The following is a 22,722-nucleotide window of genomic DNA, read 5'->3' as shown; positions in this document are numbered from 1 at the left end:
AGAAATCAGCCAACTACAACAAAAACACAGATCACTCCAAGGCTCCAACCCTTCAACCCCACAAACAAGGAACATACAGATGCATTGGGTTGTCACATGCTTGTGAGGTGCATGCTGATCTAAGACAATCCATTCACCACCAGTGACGCAGGGATTACCAAGCATTACGCCAGACACTTCCCAACTGAACTACAGAGACAGACGAGGGGTAGGGTTCCACTGGGACTGTCAGAGGTTATGGCACTGTGTACACATATCCGTCCTGCCCCATGTTACCACACAGAAAGTCATTAACCACTACACTGGACACTTTCCCCAGAAATCTGCATGACAACATTGTACACTGTGCTGGAGGGTGTTTCCAGACACTGATTTCATAACAGCCAGGACAGGGCGGGGGTGAGAGACAGTGCAGAAGCTGGGTTCGACTGAGGTTAACAAGCATCAAGTGAACCAGAAGCCCCTGCTCGAGAAATCCCATTACATCTGGATAACGTTAGAGCTGTCACAGAAGAGGCCATACAGCGAGTCTGTGTGAGTGTGTGTGTGTGTGTGTGTGTGTGTGTGTTTCTGTTACAACGAGAAAGACATCCTGCCTGTCAGATTCTTTTGCTCACAATGGCCTTCACACAGACTGCGATAGGCTAAGCTGCAGACCCATGTTTGCATGCCTTGTGGATACAGGTCTATAACGCATCCAGATTCATATAATTAGACAGAATCTGCCTACAGCAAAGATCCAGTCTGCATGGAAAAAAAACTGAAAGACAGGGCCTAATTAAATGAAAACATCTCCATGGCCTTGTCCCAAAAGAAATGGATGCATGGTACTGAGGCAGCATTGTAGTTAATGTCTGGAATGGAAGGCTGCATGGACTGTATGCTTTGGAGGAGCCTCAATCAAAACCAATTCAAGGGATACAATCCTTACAAGTATACAATCTTTCTCAGGATATGAGGGAAGTTTGCTGTCATGATTGTTCTTTGGCAGTTATGGCAGACACTGAAAGCTGACGTACCTGATAAAATTTAAGTAGCTACAAATGTGGATACTTTTCCCAGTAGTTGTTAATTAAGTTAGGTAGAATTCAGTATTAAATTTATCAGTGTGCTATGCTCATTTATGTATTTCAAGCAGGATTTAAGTTATTGGTATTTAGCTAGTAAGGTTATTAAAAGCCAAATATACAAAATAGCTGGCAAGGTGGTGAAAGGTAACTTTTACTTGGCAAGAGCAAGCTGGCCAGTAGTGAGTTAGGTTAACGTGGGAGCAAGCTAGCTCCAGCTTGCAGTTTTCAATTTGCTGGCATGTGCTCTGTACGAATCATGACTGATAGCACTGGCCTGACTTTTAAGTGTGTTCCACAAATGCTTCCAGTTCAGACAGTCGCCTAGTTAGCGCTGCCCTCCCTGTTTCAGAATGGAGCTCAGGAAGGACACAGACAGCAGACTGTGTCCTTTCATCTGGGACACAGCCCATATCTGCGGCCAGAGCAAACCACAGAAAATAATCAACTTGAAATTGCATCTTCTTAAATCAGAGGCCATTTGCAGTCTTTTCATTATTGTTTTACAGAGCAGTTCTCTACTGTGAGACATTTATGAGCATCCTCCTACAAAAGTTCACCAGCAGGTTATGCTCACTCCTCCATATACTGTCCAATTAGAGTTTTTCACTCTAAACCCGCCTCAAGGCAGGCTTGACATGTTCACGTAGGCTTTCACAGAAAAGATCCATTGTGTCAAACTGATCTTTTGACAACTTCTGCCAATGTCACAAGGTACACCAAGATGGTCTCAAGATTACAGTCTTCCTCAGGAAAGACAATATAACAGGTATGAATGTATCTGTTTTCATTTGTCTATAATATATTGAATTCACATTGGATAACAAACAAGGATTTATTCTGCTGATGCAAAACACTAGGATTTTGCTGTGCCTATTTTCAAAAAGACGTGATTAAGAAAAACATTTGAGAGTGAGTCAGAAAGTGACTTGCCTCCACAGCTGAGAGATCTGCAGAAAATCTAAATTGGACCACAGCGGTTAATGAATGTCATGACTATTTTGGTGGCATCCTCCCAGTCCAATCTCGCTTCATTATAGAAATAATGTCACAACTGAAAGCACGAGGGAACGAGGCTTAATTTGGAAGGAGCCGAACAAATTCACGGCACGAAGGAGAAGATAAGTGAAGCTATCTGGGGCCTGGGAGGAGGGGGTGGAAGGATCAACACTTTTGGGTTCCTTTGATGACTTTGGTGAGCTCGCCCCTTTGAGAAATGAGGCAAACACAAAACAAACCACATGACATGGGTAGCATTGGGCCACACAGCTTAGAAAAGTCAATGGGGAGCAGCAGCAGAGAGAGGCCAGAGGGGCTAACACTTACCCAGAGCTTCAGCTGGCAAGTACAAGGGCATGATGGGAGTCAATATGGCAGACATGGGTGTAGAGAGGAGAACATCTCAGTCAGTTTACACCAGGATTTAGACTACACTGTATGTGGCATGCTATCATTTGGCAGCACCTAAGTCTCTTCTATGTTGTGATGTGGGCCACTAATCACCATTTGATTCTAGAAGTTACTTGGGGAAAGCACTCTGTAGACATCTGATATCAATCTGTCTGATAAACGGCTCTTGACATGACTAAAATCAATGCAAAAACAACTAAAGAAACATGGAATTATAGTTCAATAGGTTGTACTGTGAAGAGTGGAACAAATACCGGTGTACCATTGGTACCACTGTTACCCAGAGAACTCACAGGAAAGCTATCTAGTGATGCAATACCATGGTGAGGACACTGGTAATGAAATGAATGGCTTGTGCGGACAATTAGCTTTCATGAAAATAGCAAAGTAGTACTTTAAAGAAAATGAAGGACTCAGATGCAGATCTTTAATGACAAGAACATTTTGTACAAAATCTTGATGTGAAGCTATATGAAACAAGCTTAATTTATGCTGAATATGCAACTCGCTTGAGACTTTATGCATTTGCGATTTGCGATGCCAAGTAGTGCTGAAACAGAGACGCTAATTTGTGCTCAATCTTGCTGCATTTCACAAAAAAAGTGCTTGGTTTGATTTTTATCGTAAAATCATGCATTATTTAGGAGACTTCAGCCCAAAGGGTGATGAACAACATGCAGTATATCAGAAACGAATACGCTTTATCCTGACCAAAACCCCACAGCAAAGTGCTTCAAAGCATTTGGAATACAGTGGGGTGATGGTGAACTGCCAGAATGCATAGGACGAGATTCATGGAGTCAAATTACCTTTCTTTGCCTTCTTCTGAAGCTTTAGTGTGTCAGAGGATTTCTTCTTGATCTCCTGTCGTGCTTTCTTGTACTCTGCAAAGGAAACACAGTAATCGTCTGTCTCTTACACACAAATACACTACACACCCAAAGGGACGTAAACAAGATGGGTAGAATGCTCAGGGATACAAATGTAACCCCTTTATCTACATTATTGAACATTAATATGTGACTGGGAATAACCTACATGGACAAAAGTGGCAGAAGCCAGTCTGTGTGTTATGCAAACTCAAAGAACCATCTTCATCACATTTTGATATATTTATCTGCTTTCTTACATTCTAGACTAAGATTTCTACACGCTGGAGTACTGGGAGGCTTTATGTTTAAACCCAGAAAATGTGGCAGCAGACGCTCTGATGCTGCATCTTCAAAGGGAATTAACTTACAACAGCTGAGCTGCTGAAAAGGGAGGTTCTGTAACAGCTCAATAAAGCAAAGCACTAATTATAAAAAAACCACATGTACGCAGGTGCTGAGAGAACTGTGCAGGTGCATGTGTGTTTGGGAGGCGTTTTTAGGCCCTGCCTTTGGCATGGTCCTTGTCCAATGTGTTGGCTGCTCTCTTCCACTCCTCCATCTGCTCTTGCAGGGGGTTGATCAAACAGTCGGCAAAAGCCCTTCAGGGAAAGGGAGAGAAGTTAGATAGAAAAAATTAAACAGGGAGGTCCAATACCAGGAGCTACATACACAGAATCTGTGTTTAAAAAATATTTGTATCACAGCAGTTTTAGCTAAAGGCTCAGACTATCAAAGGTTGGCAAATGACTGGTCTACCACAGTTCAAGGTGAATCTTTATCACCAGCCAGTTCCCAACTTCTCCTGCTAAATCACTCACTGTTCTAATCTTCAGATCACTGATGCATTTCATTCATATAAATGTTCTTCACCAGTAGGGATGTGTCAATCAGAGTCATGCACAGCCTTGAACATATTGTTCAGTTATTTATCCATTTTATCTTCCTTGGAGTGATATTTACAGAAAATTAGTTGCTTTTCAGTCAGAAGGGCCTACCATCACACTTTCTCTATTCCATCTCTGTGTGTGTAGGTGTGTGTGTGTGTGTGTGTGTGTGTGTGTGTGTGTGTGTGTGTGTGTGTGTGTGTGTGTGTGTAGGGGGGGGCTCTTCCCACACAAACTTTTGCAAAGGGAATCTGACAGCTTGACCAATCTTCATGATTTACAAACACAGAGACGTAAAGAATTCCCCCAATCAGCTGCCAGAACTGCAGCGCCTGCGTGTGGAATCCTGAGTCATTTCTCCACGGGGTCCAGGCAGCTGGGTGCCCAAAACTCTCCACCTCTCGTTTCAGCTATCTGCCATTTTCTCTTACACTGAGAACTGGCGCAGCTTGGCCTCGATGCTCCTGTGGCGCATGCACATCCTGGTGAGGGCCGAGCCGATGTCCCTGGTGCCACCTGAAACAAGACAACATGGTCACATCCCACATTCCACACACACAGACACAGCACCGATGCTCGGCACTGACGAGCACCTGCGGCTAAATGCAGTGTGATCATGCAGGCAGAGTGGGGGGGAGGATAGCGTGAGGCAGTGGTCATTCTGGATGAACAAATCAATTATTCATTGGGTGGAAAGAAACCCTTGTTCAGCTCACAACAGCAGTGTGCAATAATGAAAATCTAGGTTTAAAACACTTCTGGCTTGTTAGGAGAATAAGGAAAGAATGAAACACCTGATAGTGGGGGGAAAAAACAGTGCAACACTTATAGCAGATCGGTTTCTCAAAACGACACCGGTTTTAGCACACAAGCCTCATCTGGCTGAATCAGGGTTGTGTAATGAGGGGATAAACAAGACCCGAAGGCTCCGACGACCTCCCCGTGACCTGGAGGCTTTGGCGAGAGTCAAACAGAGCGTATGACATCATTGCCTGGTGAGGAGGAAGGCTGGTGTGAAGTGCCAAAACATGTTTGAAGGATTCTTTCGCAAATGCCTTCAAAAGCCCTAGTTCCCACTAAAACACAAATGGTTATCCCCATCCACATTCTACCACTTGCTCTACAACCCCTGCAGCACAGACTGCCATGCTGTCGCTGTGACTATTGAGTCCACACCATCACACTACATCAGCAATGCAGCTGAACACCGCCCCAATACTTTTAACACACTGCTGCTCAATATTGCCGCCGCTGCCAAATAACGATCCGGAGCACAAACACTGCTGAACTGCCTAAGTGGGGCTCCATTAAAACTGCATGCTAAATAAAGCAGCTGCTGCTCCGCTAGTGTCTATGTGGTCTCATAAGCTAGCACTGCAATTCAGTACTACTTCAGCTTGCTTAAAAAGGCACAAATTATTTACTCTCGCCACTGAATCACCAGAAAGTAAAAGGCCTGCATCATATTACGTCCTGTTCTACACATCTTTGATTTTTTTCCCCTTGAATTTCATCCTTTCCTTTCAGCACTTGTTGTTTGAATCAGCCACACTGTCTATGGAGAGAGAAAAGAGCCATTCTGCAGTGTCCTCTTTCCTCGGTTCCCTCGTGTTACCGTTTTTGTTACAGCGCTTTCTGATTCAGTGCCAGAGCATATCCTACTAGCCCCTCTGACGACGGCTTGTTACTGGGGAGAAGGAGGGCTGCAATATAATCCTCCCCATCAGAAGAAAGAAAACACTGTAATACTTCCACACTGTGCGGTGGTCTCGTTTAGCCTGCCGCATGAGAATAAAGGAGCTTTACATTTTTAATTGTGGCGGTATTACGTTGCAGTGACACGGTAACAGGCTAATCGGCGCTAACAGTGTTCAGAGTGCCGTGGCCAGAATGGAAGAGGATAACCTGGTTATGCCTCTCTCCTCCTCGCTCCCCACTCCCTGAGTTCTGCAGGGCTTCCTACGGCAGGCAGAAGCACACGTCCAAGCCGAGCTGCCGTGACTCAGGCTGGGCTAATCGAATCAGAGGTCTGGCCCGTGAGCAGTGGGAGACAGTAGGCTGATGTCTGCAAAGTCTGGGTCTTAAAGAGGCAGCACCTCTCCCCGGCATTGCCTCTGAGCACCCAGCCGATCATTAAGGCACAGAGCAGTGGATATGTGGTAGATCCTTACTGTCATAACGGACACAGCACTGGAAGTCAGTGCAGACGTCGAATGTTTGTAGAATGTTTATTGTGTTTATTACTGTAGGTGAGAAGTCTGAGGGATTTTCCGCACGGTACGTTAAGCTGACACTGTCGAATTCAGTGGTGCTACAGCATTGTTCCAGATAGAACCAGGGAAAGGAGGATACTGGCCCTTGGGGGTTTTCATGGGAATGCCATTGGATCCCCTCCCACCCTTTCCCTCCCTCTTCCTCTCTACGACATTACATTAGTATTTTCATTACTATCATTTAGCAGACGCTCCCATTCAGAGACACTTACATAGGCTACAATTTTATCCACTTATACAGATGGATATTTACTGAGGCAATTCTGGGTTCGGTACTTTACCCAAAGGCACAATGGCAGTCTGCTAGCAAGGAACTGAACAAGCAACCTTCAGTTACGAGTCCTGCTCTGGACCACTACGCCTCACTGCCGCCACATCACAGAGAGATGCCGTTACAGGCTTAGTTCCTCCTGTCCTCCACACCATCCAGAGAGCACTCATCAGCTCCTCTTTGTAGGATGCACTCTGGTCTCTGAAGCAGAGAGCCCTTTGTAGAAAGGAACAGCTGAGGCAACCAGTGCAACACTGCTCCGTGACCCAGTTAGGCGTGAGCAACACGACGGGCGAATCGTGAAGTCGTTAAAACGTGAAACAAACACACAAACACACACACACACACACACACACATACATACACACACCCCGACAGACAGCGTTGTTTCCTTCCTCCCCATCAGCTGTCGTCTCATACTTCGAAGGCTCATTTCTGGAGTGCGAGACTCAAATCCAGTGACCCCAAAACCTATAAATACTCGTGGTGCTGGGCTCTGGTGGCCCGGGTCCCTCCTGAAAGGCTGGCGTGTGGAACAGGAGTCATTATTAATAGCTGTGACACGGCTGCCTGAGATGATCACCGCATTGCAGCAATACTACCCTGCCCTACACTACCCCTCACTATCCTCACTCCCCCTTTTTTTGATGGAGGGGGAGGGCCCCCCACTCTGTGTGTGTGTGTGTGTGTGTGTGTGTGTGTGTGTGTGTGTGTGTGTGCGCGCACGTGTGCGTGTGTGTGTAATTAGCTTTTCTTGCTTTTATGAGACACTAGCTAATCCCACCTCCACTGGTTACCTACTTACGTCCCCATTTGGGATACCTTGGGCAATATTTTTTTCCCTAATATATGTTTTACTACTTTCCGCTACCGTCTTATGGAGTCCTGTGGGAGAGACCTTCCCTTAGTTCTGTGCATAGCAGAAACAAAGAAGAAAATAATTTGGTGGTTAATGGCTTACAAGGGGTTTTGTATCTCCATGTGCTCACTCAATTTGATGGGAACATGAGCAGATGCCAAATACCGCAAGGGAAATAAGACTTTACAGTTAAGTAGTATTTCAGACAGGTCGGAGAAGGAGCAGTTACCTTGTTTCCACTCACACATATCCAGCTGCATTCAACATGGCCTCACTAAAAACGCTGCTTCCACTCACAACCAGCAGGAAGTAAGGTGTGGATAAAAGCATGCTATCCCAGATACAGTTGGCTACCTAGTGCGTGATGTGATGCCAGCACAGAGATAAACTACGTTTGGCAGTGCAGGCAGGTTTATGAAGCAGGGAGCAGACCGGCACAATAGCAAATAAATCACTTCTGCTTACTAGCTGCAAGTGAATAAAAATGGCAAAACACAGAAAAAGAGAACCACATATAAAACAACTAAATAACACAAGAGGATACTACGATAAGTTGGTCAGTTTTTCCACCCAGCTAGCAAGCTAGCTGACAACTATTAAGTGACTTGTTTTTTGGCTAGCTAACTCTCAGCTGCTCTGGTTACTCGTTGTTTACCACTATAGGAGATGCAGAACGGAAATGGGCCAAAATACTGATGTCCTTCCAGAGCTATTTGCAGCTGGTGGTCAAAACTAAACACAAGATGCCATCTATAAAACAGTATAGTACTTGCCTCTGTCTTTGAACGCTGCTGTAACTGAACACCTGTGACAAATACTGGAGAAATGCTTGATGCTGAAGATGCTGAAGTTGAGGACACCACTGAACTTACATCTACCAGTTCCCCCATGGTCAGAACATCATGTTGATAAAATATGTTGATGTGGAGGTACAGGCCAAACATTTTGTTCAATCTTTTTTTCCCCAATCCTCTTAGAAGTTTTTACCATGGAGGGGTGCCAGGTCGGTCAAAATCCCCTCTTGAACCAGCCAGCCAATCAGCTGTAATGGTATACTAAATACAAACATTAGCAAGTACTGGAACTCCCATGAGATGGTCAAGCAGCTGTGCTGGGAGAGTGGCAGGGCCCAGATGACTGGATATGGCCCTCCTCCTTTCAATCATCCTGACAGGCTGTCCCTCAATCCCACCTGACCCCAAGACTGGCTGTAGGAGACCCGCATATCACGCTCTCTGATTGCTCTGGATCCAGAGTAACCTGATCTTGTTGCTATGACATGGTGAGCGATGGCTGCCAGCACCCTCCGCTCCACTACACATACAGACGCTGATCACCAGAGAAGCGGGACGGGGGGTTTAACAAGGATCGTTCCAGCATTCCTTACCATATGCAGGCCTCTGGAAAGGGTCAGGCTGTGCCACCCAGAACAGTTAGCCTAATGACTTCTAACACATGACTGTCAACGCGGACTTGGGCTTCATCCATTAAAAAAAAGATGTGAAGGCAAAGCAGTATCAAGTGACGAATCCTTCCAAATAGGTGTTGGAGCACTGGTACTACCAGTAACACACAGCCAGAGACAAGGCATTGTCCTTGAGGAAAGCAACACCTTCAGGATATCACGCCACCAAAGCACTCAGCCAAAACAAAACAAAGGGGGGAAAAAAATCAATGTATTGCTCTGACTGATGTCTCAGCAGCAGCAGCAGTTTAGAGATCTAGAAAACCTGCCGCACTATGCCACTTCCAGGCTCAGGGCTGAGTATTCCCGCTCATTTAAGTTGTTAGCATTCTTGGAATGTGGCAGCGCATCAAGAATGCCGGCAGTTTCGAGAACGCTTTGCATCACTTGTGCCTTCAACATTTGTTGTGCCCATGCCAAGAGCAGGGCCAAATATAGCCACTGCTGCAAGTCTGCTAATCACCTCAGCACAGAGGAAAACCACACTGCATTCAAAGTCTATGCAGTGGCCATAACAAATAATAAAAAAGGGCAGCATTTCCTATTTATTTCAATTGAGTATTTAACATCTTGACTAAGTGATCACTATCCATCAGGAGCCTACAATCTTCCCTTACGGTAATAAGAAACTACACTACTCTCACTCGGCCTCACGTCAGTAAATAGGATATGGCGCGATTACCTCAGGTCTTTAAGTAACCCTGGGAACCAGAAGGACCCAAGCATCAGCATGTCACAGTTTTAGTGTCACAATCCAATTACAGACAACCATGGCTTAGTAGAAGATTAATCCTCACCAGTGATCCGTACTCACAAGATAGTCACAGACAGAGAGTAACGAAGGAGGATTGATTCTGCAGGTCCTGCAGCTGACAAAAATAATTTTTGTGAAAAAAAAAAAAAAAAACTGATAAATAAGCACAAATACAGAAATGGATGGAAAAATACAACAGTGCAAAAACGGAAAGGAATATGTGCTACGGCACATATGCACAATGTATCATTATGAAAAATGGACTTATGTGATGGCGCACATGGCCTACTAGTGGCTTGCTGCATATAGAGCCTGGCCACTGCTGAGAGTGCAGGTGGCCGGGGTTAATCCACTGCGAATTTGTGTCCTACATGGGTCTCCTCACGAGAGGAGGGTCACAGCAACACAACCACAGCCAGACAGCACTGTCTCTCTATGTTAGAGTGTATGACATCATCAGGGTAGTCATGGCGCCACGGAGAGCTCGCGGACACAGCGGACAAGGACAGTTCAGGAGCAGGGGGGGTGGAGGATGGGGCAGGTGCTACTGTTCGCTGTGCTGTCATGTGTGCAGCTGTGCACTCCGCTCCTGTGCCACATGCCAGAATCAGTTCCCCATAAAGTTCACAAGCTCAGCCTCTTCATATTTCAGACTGGGCATCTACAAGGATGAGCACTTGTATCATGTCCCAGGGTACAGGTGAGGCCACAGGCCACTTTGACCAGCTGATCGTTGTGTTGAAACCTAATGAGAGGTCTGCGCTATGGAGTATTGGGTTGGTCATTTCATCGATGCAAAAGCACAGATCGACATGTCTGGCCCATAGAGATTTTACTGATTCTCACAGGCCTGATTTCAGCACGCAGGAAATGCCTTGCAGCTTTCAGAAAGCAATTCCACAGCTCATTAACATTTAACTATTACTGGGGGACACTGGCAAAAAAACATTCCAGATTCTAGCTGGAATTCCCTTGTTGCTGAGCAACTAAGATCAAAGCACAAACCACCAATCTGCAGCCCCAGCTAACATAAGGTCAACTTACCGTCACTCATGGAAATTCATTGCAGACACATGGTTTGCTCCTCTTTCTAACACAGCTGCTAGAGGTGAACCACTTAACCTCAATCACAGTGAGGTAAGCAAGAGAGATCTCAAAATATAAGTGGAAAACCCATCTTTCCTACATATACCAGCTATAAAATCTAAAATAAGAAACATCAAGGCACTTGGGGAACACACCCACATAATGACCACTTATCTTTGACATACGTAAATGGTTCCTTTCCAAAAACATAAATAAGGGAAGCAGATGCAGGATCCACAATGGCTGCCCTTTAAGATGAAGCAATACGTGTGATGTGACGACAGTGGCAGCCCTGACAAACAGGATTGTGTTAGTCTCTGAGGCAGCCATGTTCATTTAATTACTGCCACAGTCATATCACGATCCTTAACCAGGCCACCTCCCATCTTCCCCCACTCTGCAGACCTGGATGTGTAGCACAGTGGTGAGGAGCAGGATTCATAACCGAAAGGTTGCCCGTTCGATTCGCTGCTAGGGCACTGCTGCTTTACCCTTGGGCAAGGTACTTAACCTAGATTTGCCTCAGTAAATATCCAGCTGTATAAATGGGTAACACGTAAAAAAAAAAAGAAAACTGTAACCTATGTAAATCTGTCTGAATAAAAGTTTCTGCTAAATGCCATTAATGTAATGCAATATAATAGATGTAGAATACAGGGGAGTTTGCTACAATGGTCAAACTGCCTACTAATGCAGAACGTTTGGGAGGGAAAAGTCAAGGTTTGTCATGTGTCCCGTGATGAAAAAACAGTCACATAACAAAAGAAATGAAAGTGTGGGTTGATCTGATTTTTGAAGGGGTCGAAACACAGGTGAGGGTCGACATGGTGGAGGTGAGAGCGGGACGTTCGTCGAGCGGGGCCAGTTCTTTAATTAGGATCCCAAGAACCCCGCGGCTGTCGTAAACAGAGCAGACAGGTGGTGTCGGCGTGACCGTGCAGATCCGGCCGTGGCGACCGCGCTTCGCGTCGCATAAGCCTAACATGCGCCTGCCGGGCCTGTGACGCTGGCACAAATCGAGACTACCGCTCCGAAAGCTGGCCACCGATGGAGGTGTGAAGGGCTTGGAGACAGGACAGCTCTGGGAATGCACACGGCTACAGAGGAGAGCCAGTGGGGGTCAGGGGGCTCAGCAGCCCTTTACAAGTGAATGCAGAAGGTCTGCAGCTGATTCTACCACATGACTATCCTGGTTTTTTGGGGGGTTTTTTTGCAAGGCGCAAATAAATAAATAAATAAATAAACCTTCCACTGGCATTTGTCACAGCATGGCATTCAGAGTTAGGGGGATGAACAAAACAAAACACTAAAGAATGTGAGCGATTATTTGGCAGGGGTCCAGGGTGGTTGGGTTGTGGTTGTCAGACTGGGAGGATTATTAAGAGCAAAAATGTTATTTGCTTGGCAAGTTAGCACTTTTTTCATGTTCAGCATTAAATAATGGATAACACAATCCATGTTTGAATGTGTAGTATTATAATATTAAAGTACCTGTACAAATGCAAAACATTCCCTGAAGTAATTACACAAGTTTTAGCCTATTACCTTCTGTCCAGTATTTTCACACCAATGACACAAACATTAATTTCACATCACCCCTTACTATATCCTCATCTCATCTTTACACAAATTTACTTGGCTTTCAAAAGCTGATGAAAAGCACTGTGGCCCTCTGATACAGCCTACTATAGTTCCAGTTCCAGTAAAGTTACTGTGTTCTAAGAGACACACTGCAATAGCTCACACACCTACAGCACCACCTTGTACAGCCCCAAGCCAAGAGAGTACAGATGGTCCCCGATTTATGATGGTTCAACTTACGATTTTTCAACTTTACGATGGTGCGAAAGCGATACACATTCAGTAGAAAATGTACTTCAAATTTTATGATATAAGTGATATGCGAGTGATATACAGTACGATACTCTCTCGCGATGCTGGGCAGATCTCATGCGATCACGAGGGTAAACAATCAATACTCTACAGTGTACTGTGTTGCCAGTGTTTTCTGGATATTGTGTTTTGTGTTTTTCACTTTCAGCACAGTATTCAATAAATTACATGAGATATTCAGCACTTTATTATAAAATAGGCTTTGTGTTAGATGATTTTGCCCAACTGTAGGCTAAAATAAGTGTTCTGAGCATATTTAAGGTAGGCTGGGCTAAGATATGATGTTCGGTATGTTAGATGTATTAAATGCATTTTCGACTTAACGATATTTTCAACTTACGATGGGTTTATCAGGACGTAACCTCATCGTAAGTCGAGGAGCATCTGTACACTCCAACTACATGGATGTCCAGTGAGAATGAGACATACATATGTAGCATGTTCACAACCATGACCAAAAACACAAGATTCCAAATCAAATTCCACTGTTTTTCAAGCAGCCCCCAGGCTATGAATGGGGACAGGCGGAACAGTCATAATTACGCAACAATATATGCTAAAGGAGACAGTACAGTGGTTTGTCAATAGCTTGAACCAACGCCCCTATCAGGTTTTTTTTTTTGTTTGCTTGCCAAATTTACAGTATTGTCACTATAGAATTCCATGGCTGATCCAGTCACTCCAGTCCCGAGGCACTTTAGACTCTTCATGCCTTTACGTTCACTCACATTCCCATATTCCATTGCAGCCATGGTTCAGCATAATGTCAAAGGATTACACAATGCTCCTGAGAACTCCTGCACAGATCAATTGCCTCTCACCATTGGAATGTGCTACCACAATTCACTGCAACACCAAACTCCACAATATTTTACATGTCATACTTTCAGACTTTTTTAATTCAACAGGTGTGCACTGGCTGGATATCCTAAAAAAATTTCTGACAGGATTATGAGATTTGAGGAACAAGCAAATAGTAGTAAGTGGAGCTCCATGTGGACCCAACAGAAATCTAGGAAGCAAATGATAATGTCTGATTATCACAACATTAAGTTAATAAACCAATGGCCTGGATGACAATTTCATCTGCAGCCCAGTTTACACTTTACAGTTTACATAATAAAACTAAATGAGGCACTCAATGACAGCTGCAGATATGTACTAAATATTGAAAACATCCATTTACCTCGACTGACTGGTGATTGACTGCTTCATTGAGTCAGTGTTACAACCAGTTATGTTTTTACACAAATTAAACAGCCTGAACATCTCTGTATGGAAGGTCCCTCAAAGAAGACATGCCTCTCTCTGTGTTGATGTAATCAGCACTTCACGGGCCATTAACATCTGTCAATCCTAACATTAAGGTGCATTTATAATGCTTACCTGCACATTCCACAGATTCCACAGGCTATAATCAGGATACCCTGAGATCACACCTCTTCCAAGTTATGCCTCTCAAGGTAAGAAACACATCAGCTTAGGGCAGAGAGAAATTTTCCATCACCAAATGCCTGTGCCTTTCCTCTACATATGTATGAAAACATACATAATTTAGGAAGCTTTATCATTTGATGTATGACTATCACCACTACTGAGTTACTTTCGAACTCCACACCAGTATTCCTTATCACCATAGATGTTTACACTCCAAGGGCTTTGGGCAAAGAAAGGGTGTGTTCGCATATGCAGGTAGTACTCCCAGAAAACAGCCCCTGTATCTTCACATTCTGGGCCATATGCGAGCGACAAAGAACAACTCACAGTGGAGGGAAATGGAAGAGACCCCTTCAAAAGATGGTTTACCATCTGAAAGCCAAGCTTTAAGTTCAGTGCCAAAAGTGTCTGCCAGGGTAGCAACACTGATTCTGAGGACAGAAAGAAACCTGCTGGTTCAACACATGAGAGGTAATGCTTTATTTCTTTTTAGTGCACAGTACCACAAAAATTACATTTATCTTAACTGCATCTCAAGTAAAGAGTGCCAAAACAAGGTTAAAAGATAGAAAAACCACAAATTATGAATCACTGTAGCTAGTGGCAACATATTTCAACTATATTTCATATAGTTGAAACTATATTTCAACTTCAGGGTATATTGTCGCACTTCAACTGACCTCCTTTAAATTGAGCAGTAGCATTTGGTTCGTCTGGCACCATCTTCAGAATGTGAAGACAGCAGCAAAGTCTCTATGTGACCTCAGCCTAAGGACTGTCGGAAGACAGCTGTTGGTATAAACTAGCGTCTTTGAAACAAATGAATGAATGTAAAACAATGAAAACCATAGCGGCTGCGCCCATACACACACACACACACACACACACACACACACAGTGCAATTACAGTCAGTCTGAAAATGTCCTGAAATCAATTCCTTAGTATAGACTGTATCACCCATCTTGCCTTTACAAGACATTGCAGAGACCCCAGAACCAAAACAGCTACTATTCAGAGCTAACTACCCACTGGCCTTAGTTCTAATGCCCCTTGATCTGTGTTTGGTAATAGCTAATATTAGTGTGTAGTGACCTGGACAACCTTTAATCATTGTGTCTAAAACCCCAGATCTCTTTATTAGATTATACTGCATGTGTACACTTATGTTCTAGGGCCAAAGAGACTTCTCTTTATCTTGCTGTGTTGGATAGACATTACCAGGATTAATCAGTGGACAAGCACACCAACGTGACAGCCAAGTTTGGTGGCCCAAGTTGCAACCTCAAGACAAAAATAAATCGAGCGATAACCTGCATTTTACAGAGCATTAAGATAAGACCTCGAAAGGCATTGGGGTAAAGGCAAGAAAAATATGGGAAAGTGAACTGGGGTTCACAGAAAGCAAATACACATAGCATAGTAGCTAAGCAACTTTTAGGACACAGTTATTAAATCTGGAAAGAATGCCACTGTTGTACCCCCCAGCAAGGTATTTACCCTGAGTTCCTTCATAAAAGTATCCAGCCGGAAAAACTGATAATTTTCTAAATGTAAGCAATTTAAGACACCTGGACAGATAGATCAATTTATGTTGTGGTTTAGTGCCTCCCAAATCGTTCTACAGTAACATGAATTTGATATACAGCAAGATGAACTATTAACACTGGATCTCATTTCTTCTTTACACCCCTTGCTGAAATTTCCCATCAAATTCCATGCTTAAAAGGCCATTTGAAAATGGTGTCATTCAGATTTACTCTCCTCTCTTCATCAGTTTAACTGGGCTTTGAAATAAGCGGGACAGAGAAAAAAAAATTAGGTCACATCCACTTATCTGCACTACAGCATGGCGCCGTTCCAATGAGCTGTGATAGATTTCCAATCAGACGCTGTTGAATTCTGCTTTCCTGGAGGGACCGGGGAAATGCAAGGGCAGCAAATGGAAGATGATGTCAGAGATCTGACAAGACCCGCTAGTAGGGGCAGAAATGCATCACAGGTCCAGCCAAGCTGTCAGACCCCGGGTGACATAAGGGACTCGCTGATAAAACAAAAGTGAGCAACTGTTCGCACTGATGGCCAAGGGAGCTTTCAGCAGGCTGGCCCGCCAGTGAAAACCACAGGGAGAATGTCCCACTCTGCATTCTCAGTGCTTCTGCCCGAACAGGGCCAGAGACAAAATCCAATGTACCATTATGAGGATACAGTGGTGATACAGGGGCGGCAGTGTGACATAGTGGTAAGGAGTAGGGCCGGTAACCGAGAGGTTGCTGGCTCGATACCCCACTGGAGCACTGCTGCTCTACCCTTGGGCGAGGTACTTAACCCAGAATTGCCTCAGTAAATATCCAGCTGTATAAATGGATAACCTGTAAAAACTGTGGAGTTCGCTCTGGATAAGAGCGCCTGCTATATGACAACAATGAAATGTAATATAATGGTGTGAACTGCCGTTTACAAGGAACAAGTCTGTTCGGGAAGGCTCCTGTGTTAGCGCTGCTCTGTATTTACAGTAAACCACTGTTTACCCCACACCGGGAGACCACAGGCAGAGTTCCAGTTTCTGTTTGTGTTCGCTGCAGACCAGGCATCTGATCAGTAGATCCCATCAAATGATTCTCTTGCCGTTTCACTTCACGTCTGCAAGCCAATGAATGCTTACACATGTAGGCCGGTTCTTATGCCAGATCAGACAAACCACATTTGATGCAGAAAACACTATGTGCGTGGGGCTCGAAGACCATCCATCATCCATATCACGGCTGCCATCTTCTGGGGCAATGGTGCAGCATGAACCGAAGAGTGAACGCTCATGCGTTTGGGGGAACATCTCCTGGATCTCGAGAACAGCAGTCAAGAACACATGGGGTGTTTTTGTAAACATTTACCGTGTGGGAGTGTGTCGCGGGCCAATTACAAAGCGTACTGAGAAGAAGCGGTTGAAGGGGCAAATTGATGCCATATGATACTCACTGCCTGACATGTTCCCACCTGTCACTCCTCTCTGCTCGCACAACAACTCGGAGATGAAAAAAAAAACAAAACAAAAACACAATCTTGCCCAAAGCAAAATGAAAATTATCCTAAAGGGTCAAGGATGTGATGTGTTTTCTCCTCCTTGTTTTCACTGCACACGTCTGCATGTTGCTCTCACCATAATTAAAGTTTTAATTTCTTTAAGGAAGTATCACTGAAGACTCTTCAGGTACTGTAATTACAGCAACTGGGGAAAACAGGTTTTGAATGTCTTGTGTCAGCAATGGAGAATATCCTCATTGTCTATGATCAAGGATCTAGGCTGAAATCATAAATATTGACATCTCTTCTGTGTGTCACACAAACCCAGGTGGCCTTTCAGGAACCCTGCCAAATGCTCCGGTTGTTTAATTTAGTTTTCTTTTCATAACCACTTGATTTATTACAAGTTCACTGAAAAACAGATCACTGAATTACTTTGATTTATTACCAAATTAAAAGAACAAGCAAATCTTTGGAGGATGACATGGAAGTTTGTGTGGGAGTATACATGGTTTCCATTTTCTTCTTCAAAGTGCTTACCAAAACAGCTCATGTTTGTATTTCTTTACATTGTGCCTCAATCACCAGGCTTAATCTCCCACGTTCAAAAAGGGCATTTCACTGTCATAAGAAGCACCTTTTTAGTGTAAACCTGAAAACAAGGAGCCTGGTGCAAAAACAGGAGAGGGAAATCAGGACAGATGAAGTCTCAAGCCATCAGGCACTGTACCTATAAATACCTCCATGCCAGAGTCATGTAGATCAGAGAGAAGGGGGGGTTAAGGAGAGGACTACCAGAGTGAGGACGCGAGACGGGTGTGGACTCCGAGACCAGGCCCTCAGGTGGCCCTCGGTTGACGAGACACCTCAAGCCCCTTGCTGGGACTTATTAACCATGAAGCCGCGGCTTTTCTCACCCCTGCCAATCAGCCTGAAACAGCCCCCTTTTCCATAGCAGATGGCTGCCTCAGGAAAGCAGGGAGGAATCAAGCAATCACGCTGAACGTGGCTGGGAGTTTCACTGTGCCACTCTGAGGTGCTTTAAACACATTAAAATTGTGAAACGTTATAATGAGCCAACTTAACTGAGCCCTGTACCATTTAACTGCATTGCTACATATTCAGTATCTGGAAAGCACCGTGGGAGAAGCTCTCTGCCCAATTATGTGCATTTTTTCTTTTACTCTATTAAAAGTCCCCCTCCACAAGAAAGCTCATTTTTGGGAAAGAACTCTTTGAACAAGGCATGGGACCTTACAGCAATTAGCTAGCTGTGTGAGCCTGTAATTCTGTTGCACTCTAAATGAATTATGTATCAGTTCCAAAAACACATCATGTGCTGTTTAAGTGAAATTTCTCATATGTAAGGTCAGAGCATAGCCTAACTTTAGTGGAGAAAAGCAGCTTGATGCCATGGGTGACTGTCACAAATTAAGCAAGACGGTCGTCACCATTAACTATTAAATAATTCTTATGCCTCTTATCAAACTATATCTTGAAAGACAGCCATCTGGTTTATTATGTTTACAAGACTGCAGACCCAGAAGCGGCTCATCCAAATATACTACCGTTTATTTGATTGGATTTTTTTTTCCTCAGCTCCATGGCATGCTTCCAAGACCACAAATTCCCATTCTGCTGAATCAATTTCAATTTCTATATCAAAAAGTATTAGTCATGTTTTAGATCATGTTTAAAAGGTGCCTTCCTTTTAAAGGTGCCTGATAATAGCTACATAGCCATTTTGATTTTAACCTCACTAGCAGCATGTAGCTTTCAGCATGTGGAAATGAAATCCCTGAAATCAAAATAAACTTAAAATGGAAACTTTTATATTTAAATTTTTATTTTTTTAATCTTAAAAAATGCAAAAGTTTAAAAACAAAGTTAAAATTTATTAAAACTCCTGGCAATCACAATAGACTCGTCTTGAATGCAGGCTGAGCTCTATTATCTGAATCAAACCTGGCTGACTTATCTGTTGTGAGACTACAGCGGCACAACAATGTGGCTTCATTCCACTGAGGATAAGGGTGGGTGAGTCTAAGTTTCCTTCTCTCACCATTCTCAGGTACCCTGTAAATCATTAGACACCTGCAAATTGTTCATAAGATGATACTGCAGTAGTGCCTATCCTCCACTTGGCATCCATTTAACTGTGGTGTACTGCATGACTTTTAACCCAAACACTTGCTGCTAGCCACAGCTACCAGATGCCTCCATCTGACTTTAGCAACTCCTGCATAAGTACAGAAGTTCTCAAGGTGAAATAATCCTGATGTAAACACGGCTTTGCAAATAAAACCACCAGAATTTAGGTCTCCCCCAGTGCTGAAATCTAGTATAAACAGGTAATAAAATGAACAGACTGGGGCTGGATGTGCTAAACCTGTCATTTGTGTGTTATTTGGCTGGTCTATGTGGGCACAGTAAGTGAGGTCTCCTGTTCATTGCCACAGATGGGACTCTATTGAGTGAAGTCATGCATGCGGGTGGAGATTGCCAGGTTTTCCAGGGTGCCTGTACCCCCGAGAGAGCCATCGATGAAGGCGATTGACGGCCATCTGCTCTCCAAGGCTGCTACCTTGATTACAGCTTGTCCAAGCATTATTCAGTGGAAAATTATTATTTATCATTATTATTTAGCAGAATCTAAAGAATTATTTTAATTTTCATTTTTAAATTGCACTCATTTTTACTCCCAACATGGCATTTCTGGCTTTTTCAAAGAAATGATTTTTGAACGATCTGTAACTGTTTGCTGCCACGCCTGCACTGTTGGTGGCCTCGCATTCTTCATTCGAATGCAGTTTATTATGTTGTTTGACCTATACTTACGAACGTCATCGAGAGCCACTCGATGATGAAATAAATGTGAGATCCTAGAATACATGACAGCCTCTGGACCACTGCTTCTCCTGCTGAGAACTCCCATTTACAAAACCAGCCTTAAGCTCCTATTTGGCTGTAGTGGGCTGGGTGCTGCCTCATTAAAAGGAACACAGCAGCCTCTGGGAGGAAGCCACGCATGATTCAAAATGCTATCATTGTGTCCTGTTTAGTACCACAGAACAGTGCTAATTACAAAGTTATGAAATGCAAAATAAGGCATTTAGTACACATTCACAAAAGTAATACATCTAATTAAGATGAAAAACTTCAAATGTCACATTAAATTGAGGGATTCAAGCTTCACAAGAAGATTTAGGACATGATTGGTACACAAATGAACAAAACAGATTTGATCGTGGTGAGTCATTTTTCCCTCGCCTACAATTGACATTTCCTGATATATGTGGCACCCTGGGTAATTAGACACTCAGGCGACAGGACTGGGCCAAGTTCACCAAGGGGAGCCAAGTTAAAAAAGACTAAGGATATGGGGTCAGAGTTCAACACACTAACAATGACATCTTTAAAAAAACATAAGACCATGGTTAAAATGGTTAAACTGCAATTCTACTGATGGGGAGGGGTTGTCTACAAAAACTGACTTTGGGCATGCAAAGGAAGCAAACTAGTTTACCCAGAACTGCGCTCATCTCTAACGTGTCTAGACTCATCGGAGGTGATGACAGAGGCACTGCAAAAACCCAACAACCCATGACGCCCAACTTACATCTCCTGTTGCCACAGCCACCACTTCACTCCTCCTGCTGCTATTTTACGCACCCAATTGACATTACATTTATGACACATGCAAGGCTTTTAATAACGCACTGTTCAATGTGTGTGAGGGGTGAAATATTTATGTTGCTACAGAAGTGTTAAATCTCATCCTTGTTAAATAGATTCTGCACAGCTACAATTCACTCTCCAACAAGCTTCCTTGTACTGCTCATTCTGAACTGCACAGGCCAAATGGATGCGAGTAAAGCTCTGTGATTCTGTCCATTCTGAGAGCAGGAAGAGGTTCTGTGATGACCAGAGCGTGGAGAGAGTCCCAGGTGGATTCCATCCAGCGTGTTGAGAGAGAAGCTGGTGGCATGCCGCCCACCCCCTAAAATCAATTTCAACAGCACAACTCCTTTCACCTTTTGACTGAAATAGTTCAGCTTAACAGTCAAACTGGAGGGAATAATTCAATTGACTGGGAGTGTTCACAAAAGGGCGCACTGTTAGGTTTTGTACAGCAGGCTGACTGCCCCAACACAAGACTGCTTCAGATTCACTACAAAAGACAGTGCACTCAGAGGACCCAGGCACACATAAATATACAAGCTTATTCAGCACTCCATCGTGACCACAGTACTACACTGTGAACTACTTTGATACAAATAAAAACATGTTAATAGGTTGCTCCTTACCACTGTTATAGCTATGGGCTCCAAGAGAGAAAGTTCTTCATTTGTTTAATGAAGAACAGTTCATTTATTTAAGAATACAAGCTAATTTGATTTCCTACTTCAGCCAATGCGTTGCTTGACCTTTCCTTGTCTACAGATTGTAGCAAATCTGTAAATCACCTTAAAATAATACCATTTTTTCCATACAGTCCTTTTCTTACATGCTGCACAGCTTCATCACTTAAATGCAAAGGAGCAGCCTCCCAATGCTGAGCTAAGCTTGACATATAGTCTATAGTCTTGTGTGCTGTGTGCTAAGCTAGTTTGAATTCATATTCACAGTAACGTAATAGCATAATAGCATAATAGCAATGCATTACTCTTGTGCTAATGGGCAGAAAGATCAAGCTGTATTCTGGTGACTGGAGGTAGACTAGAAAGAAGGGAGATGGAACGCACTCAGTTTCAACAAAAATATATTTATATATATAAAAAAAAAAAACATCTTTAATATTTTAGCACCATTGTCAGTCCATCCTTCGAAGGGTCATACAGAGATCAGGAAAAAAACAAGCCTTAGGTGGTGGATGAATTAGTGGGGGGAAAAAGTCCCATCCTGTCAGGATGTGAAAACTTTGCTGACACAAATGTTTATCTTGGTTGAAACTGGTGACTTACTTTTACATACACATATTTGATTAAAATACCTGAGAGTAATTGGAAGAAAAATTAGGTTCCACACACAACCTCTTATAGCACATGTCCTTGTGGGATATATGCTGTGTTTCAGAATCATACACCTTGCCTATAAAATTCACTCTTGGATAGAGCGTGATACGTAGGATTTCAGAGTAGTCTTCCAACCACAGGTTAACTATTTAATCCGATCTAGAGAAGGTGATCTAATTAAATAATTAATGGCCTTGTGGTAAACAAGTCATGTGGGATTATTCAGAAGAAACCGCTCCATTACATTCTAATCAAGTCACTATAAGAAGGATGGTGACTGAAGGAATGATAGTGGAGAGTCTGTGAGAAGGAAGATGTTTGCATAGCGAAAACAAGTATTGCTAACAGCTGAAAGACAATTGTAAAAAGGTATACCTGGAAAAAAATGGGTTAACGCTGATGTTCCAGTTTCTCCAA

General features: G+C 43.5%; 1 protein-coding gene across 7 annotated transcripts in view; it reads right to left on the bottom strand.

The window, feature by feature from the left end:
* LOC118796273 (protein MTSS 1-like) overlaps nt 1-22,722 on the bottom strand; it is a 47,780-nt gene that overhangs the window by 13,057 nt on the left and 12,001 nt on the right. For 4 of the 7 annotated variants that reach the window (XM_036555076.1, XM_036555081.1, XM_036555080.1 and 1 more), the window contains exons 4-7: nt 4,665-4,749; nt 3,857-3,948; nt 3,287-3,361; nt 2,394-2,405 (exon numbers count right to left, since the gene is read on the bottom strand). In XM_036555076.1, the coding sequence (XP_036410969.1) occupies nt 2,394-2,405; nt 3,287-3,361; nt 3,857-3,948; nt 4,665-4,749 (264 nt within the window). The remainder of the gene's footprint in view (nt 1-2,393; nt 2,406-3,286; nt 3,362-3,856; nt 3,949-4,664; nt 4,750-22,722) is intronic. The other 3 variants (XM_036555077.1, XM_036555082.1, XM_036555079.1) reach the window with 1 other exon arrangement.

This window comes from Megalops cyprinoides, chromosome 21 (assembly GCF_013368585.1).
Source record: "Megalops cyprinoides isolate fMegCyp1 chromosome 21, fMegCyp1.pri, whole genome shotgun sequence".
NCBI classification, from domain to species: Eukaryota; Metazoa; Chordata; class Actinopteri; order Elopiformes; family Megalopidae; genus Megalops; species Megalops cyprinoides.
Note: the sequence above shows the minus strand (reverse complement) of the source record. Positions and strands in the feature narration are given on the sequence as shown.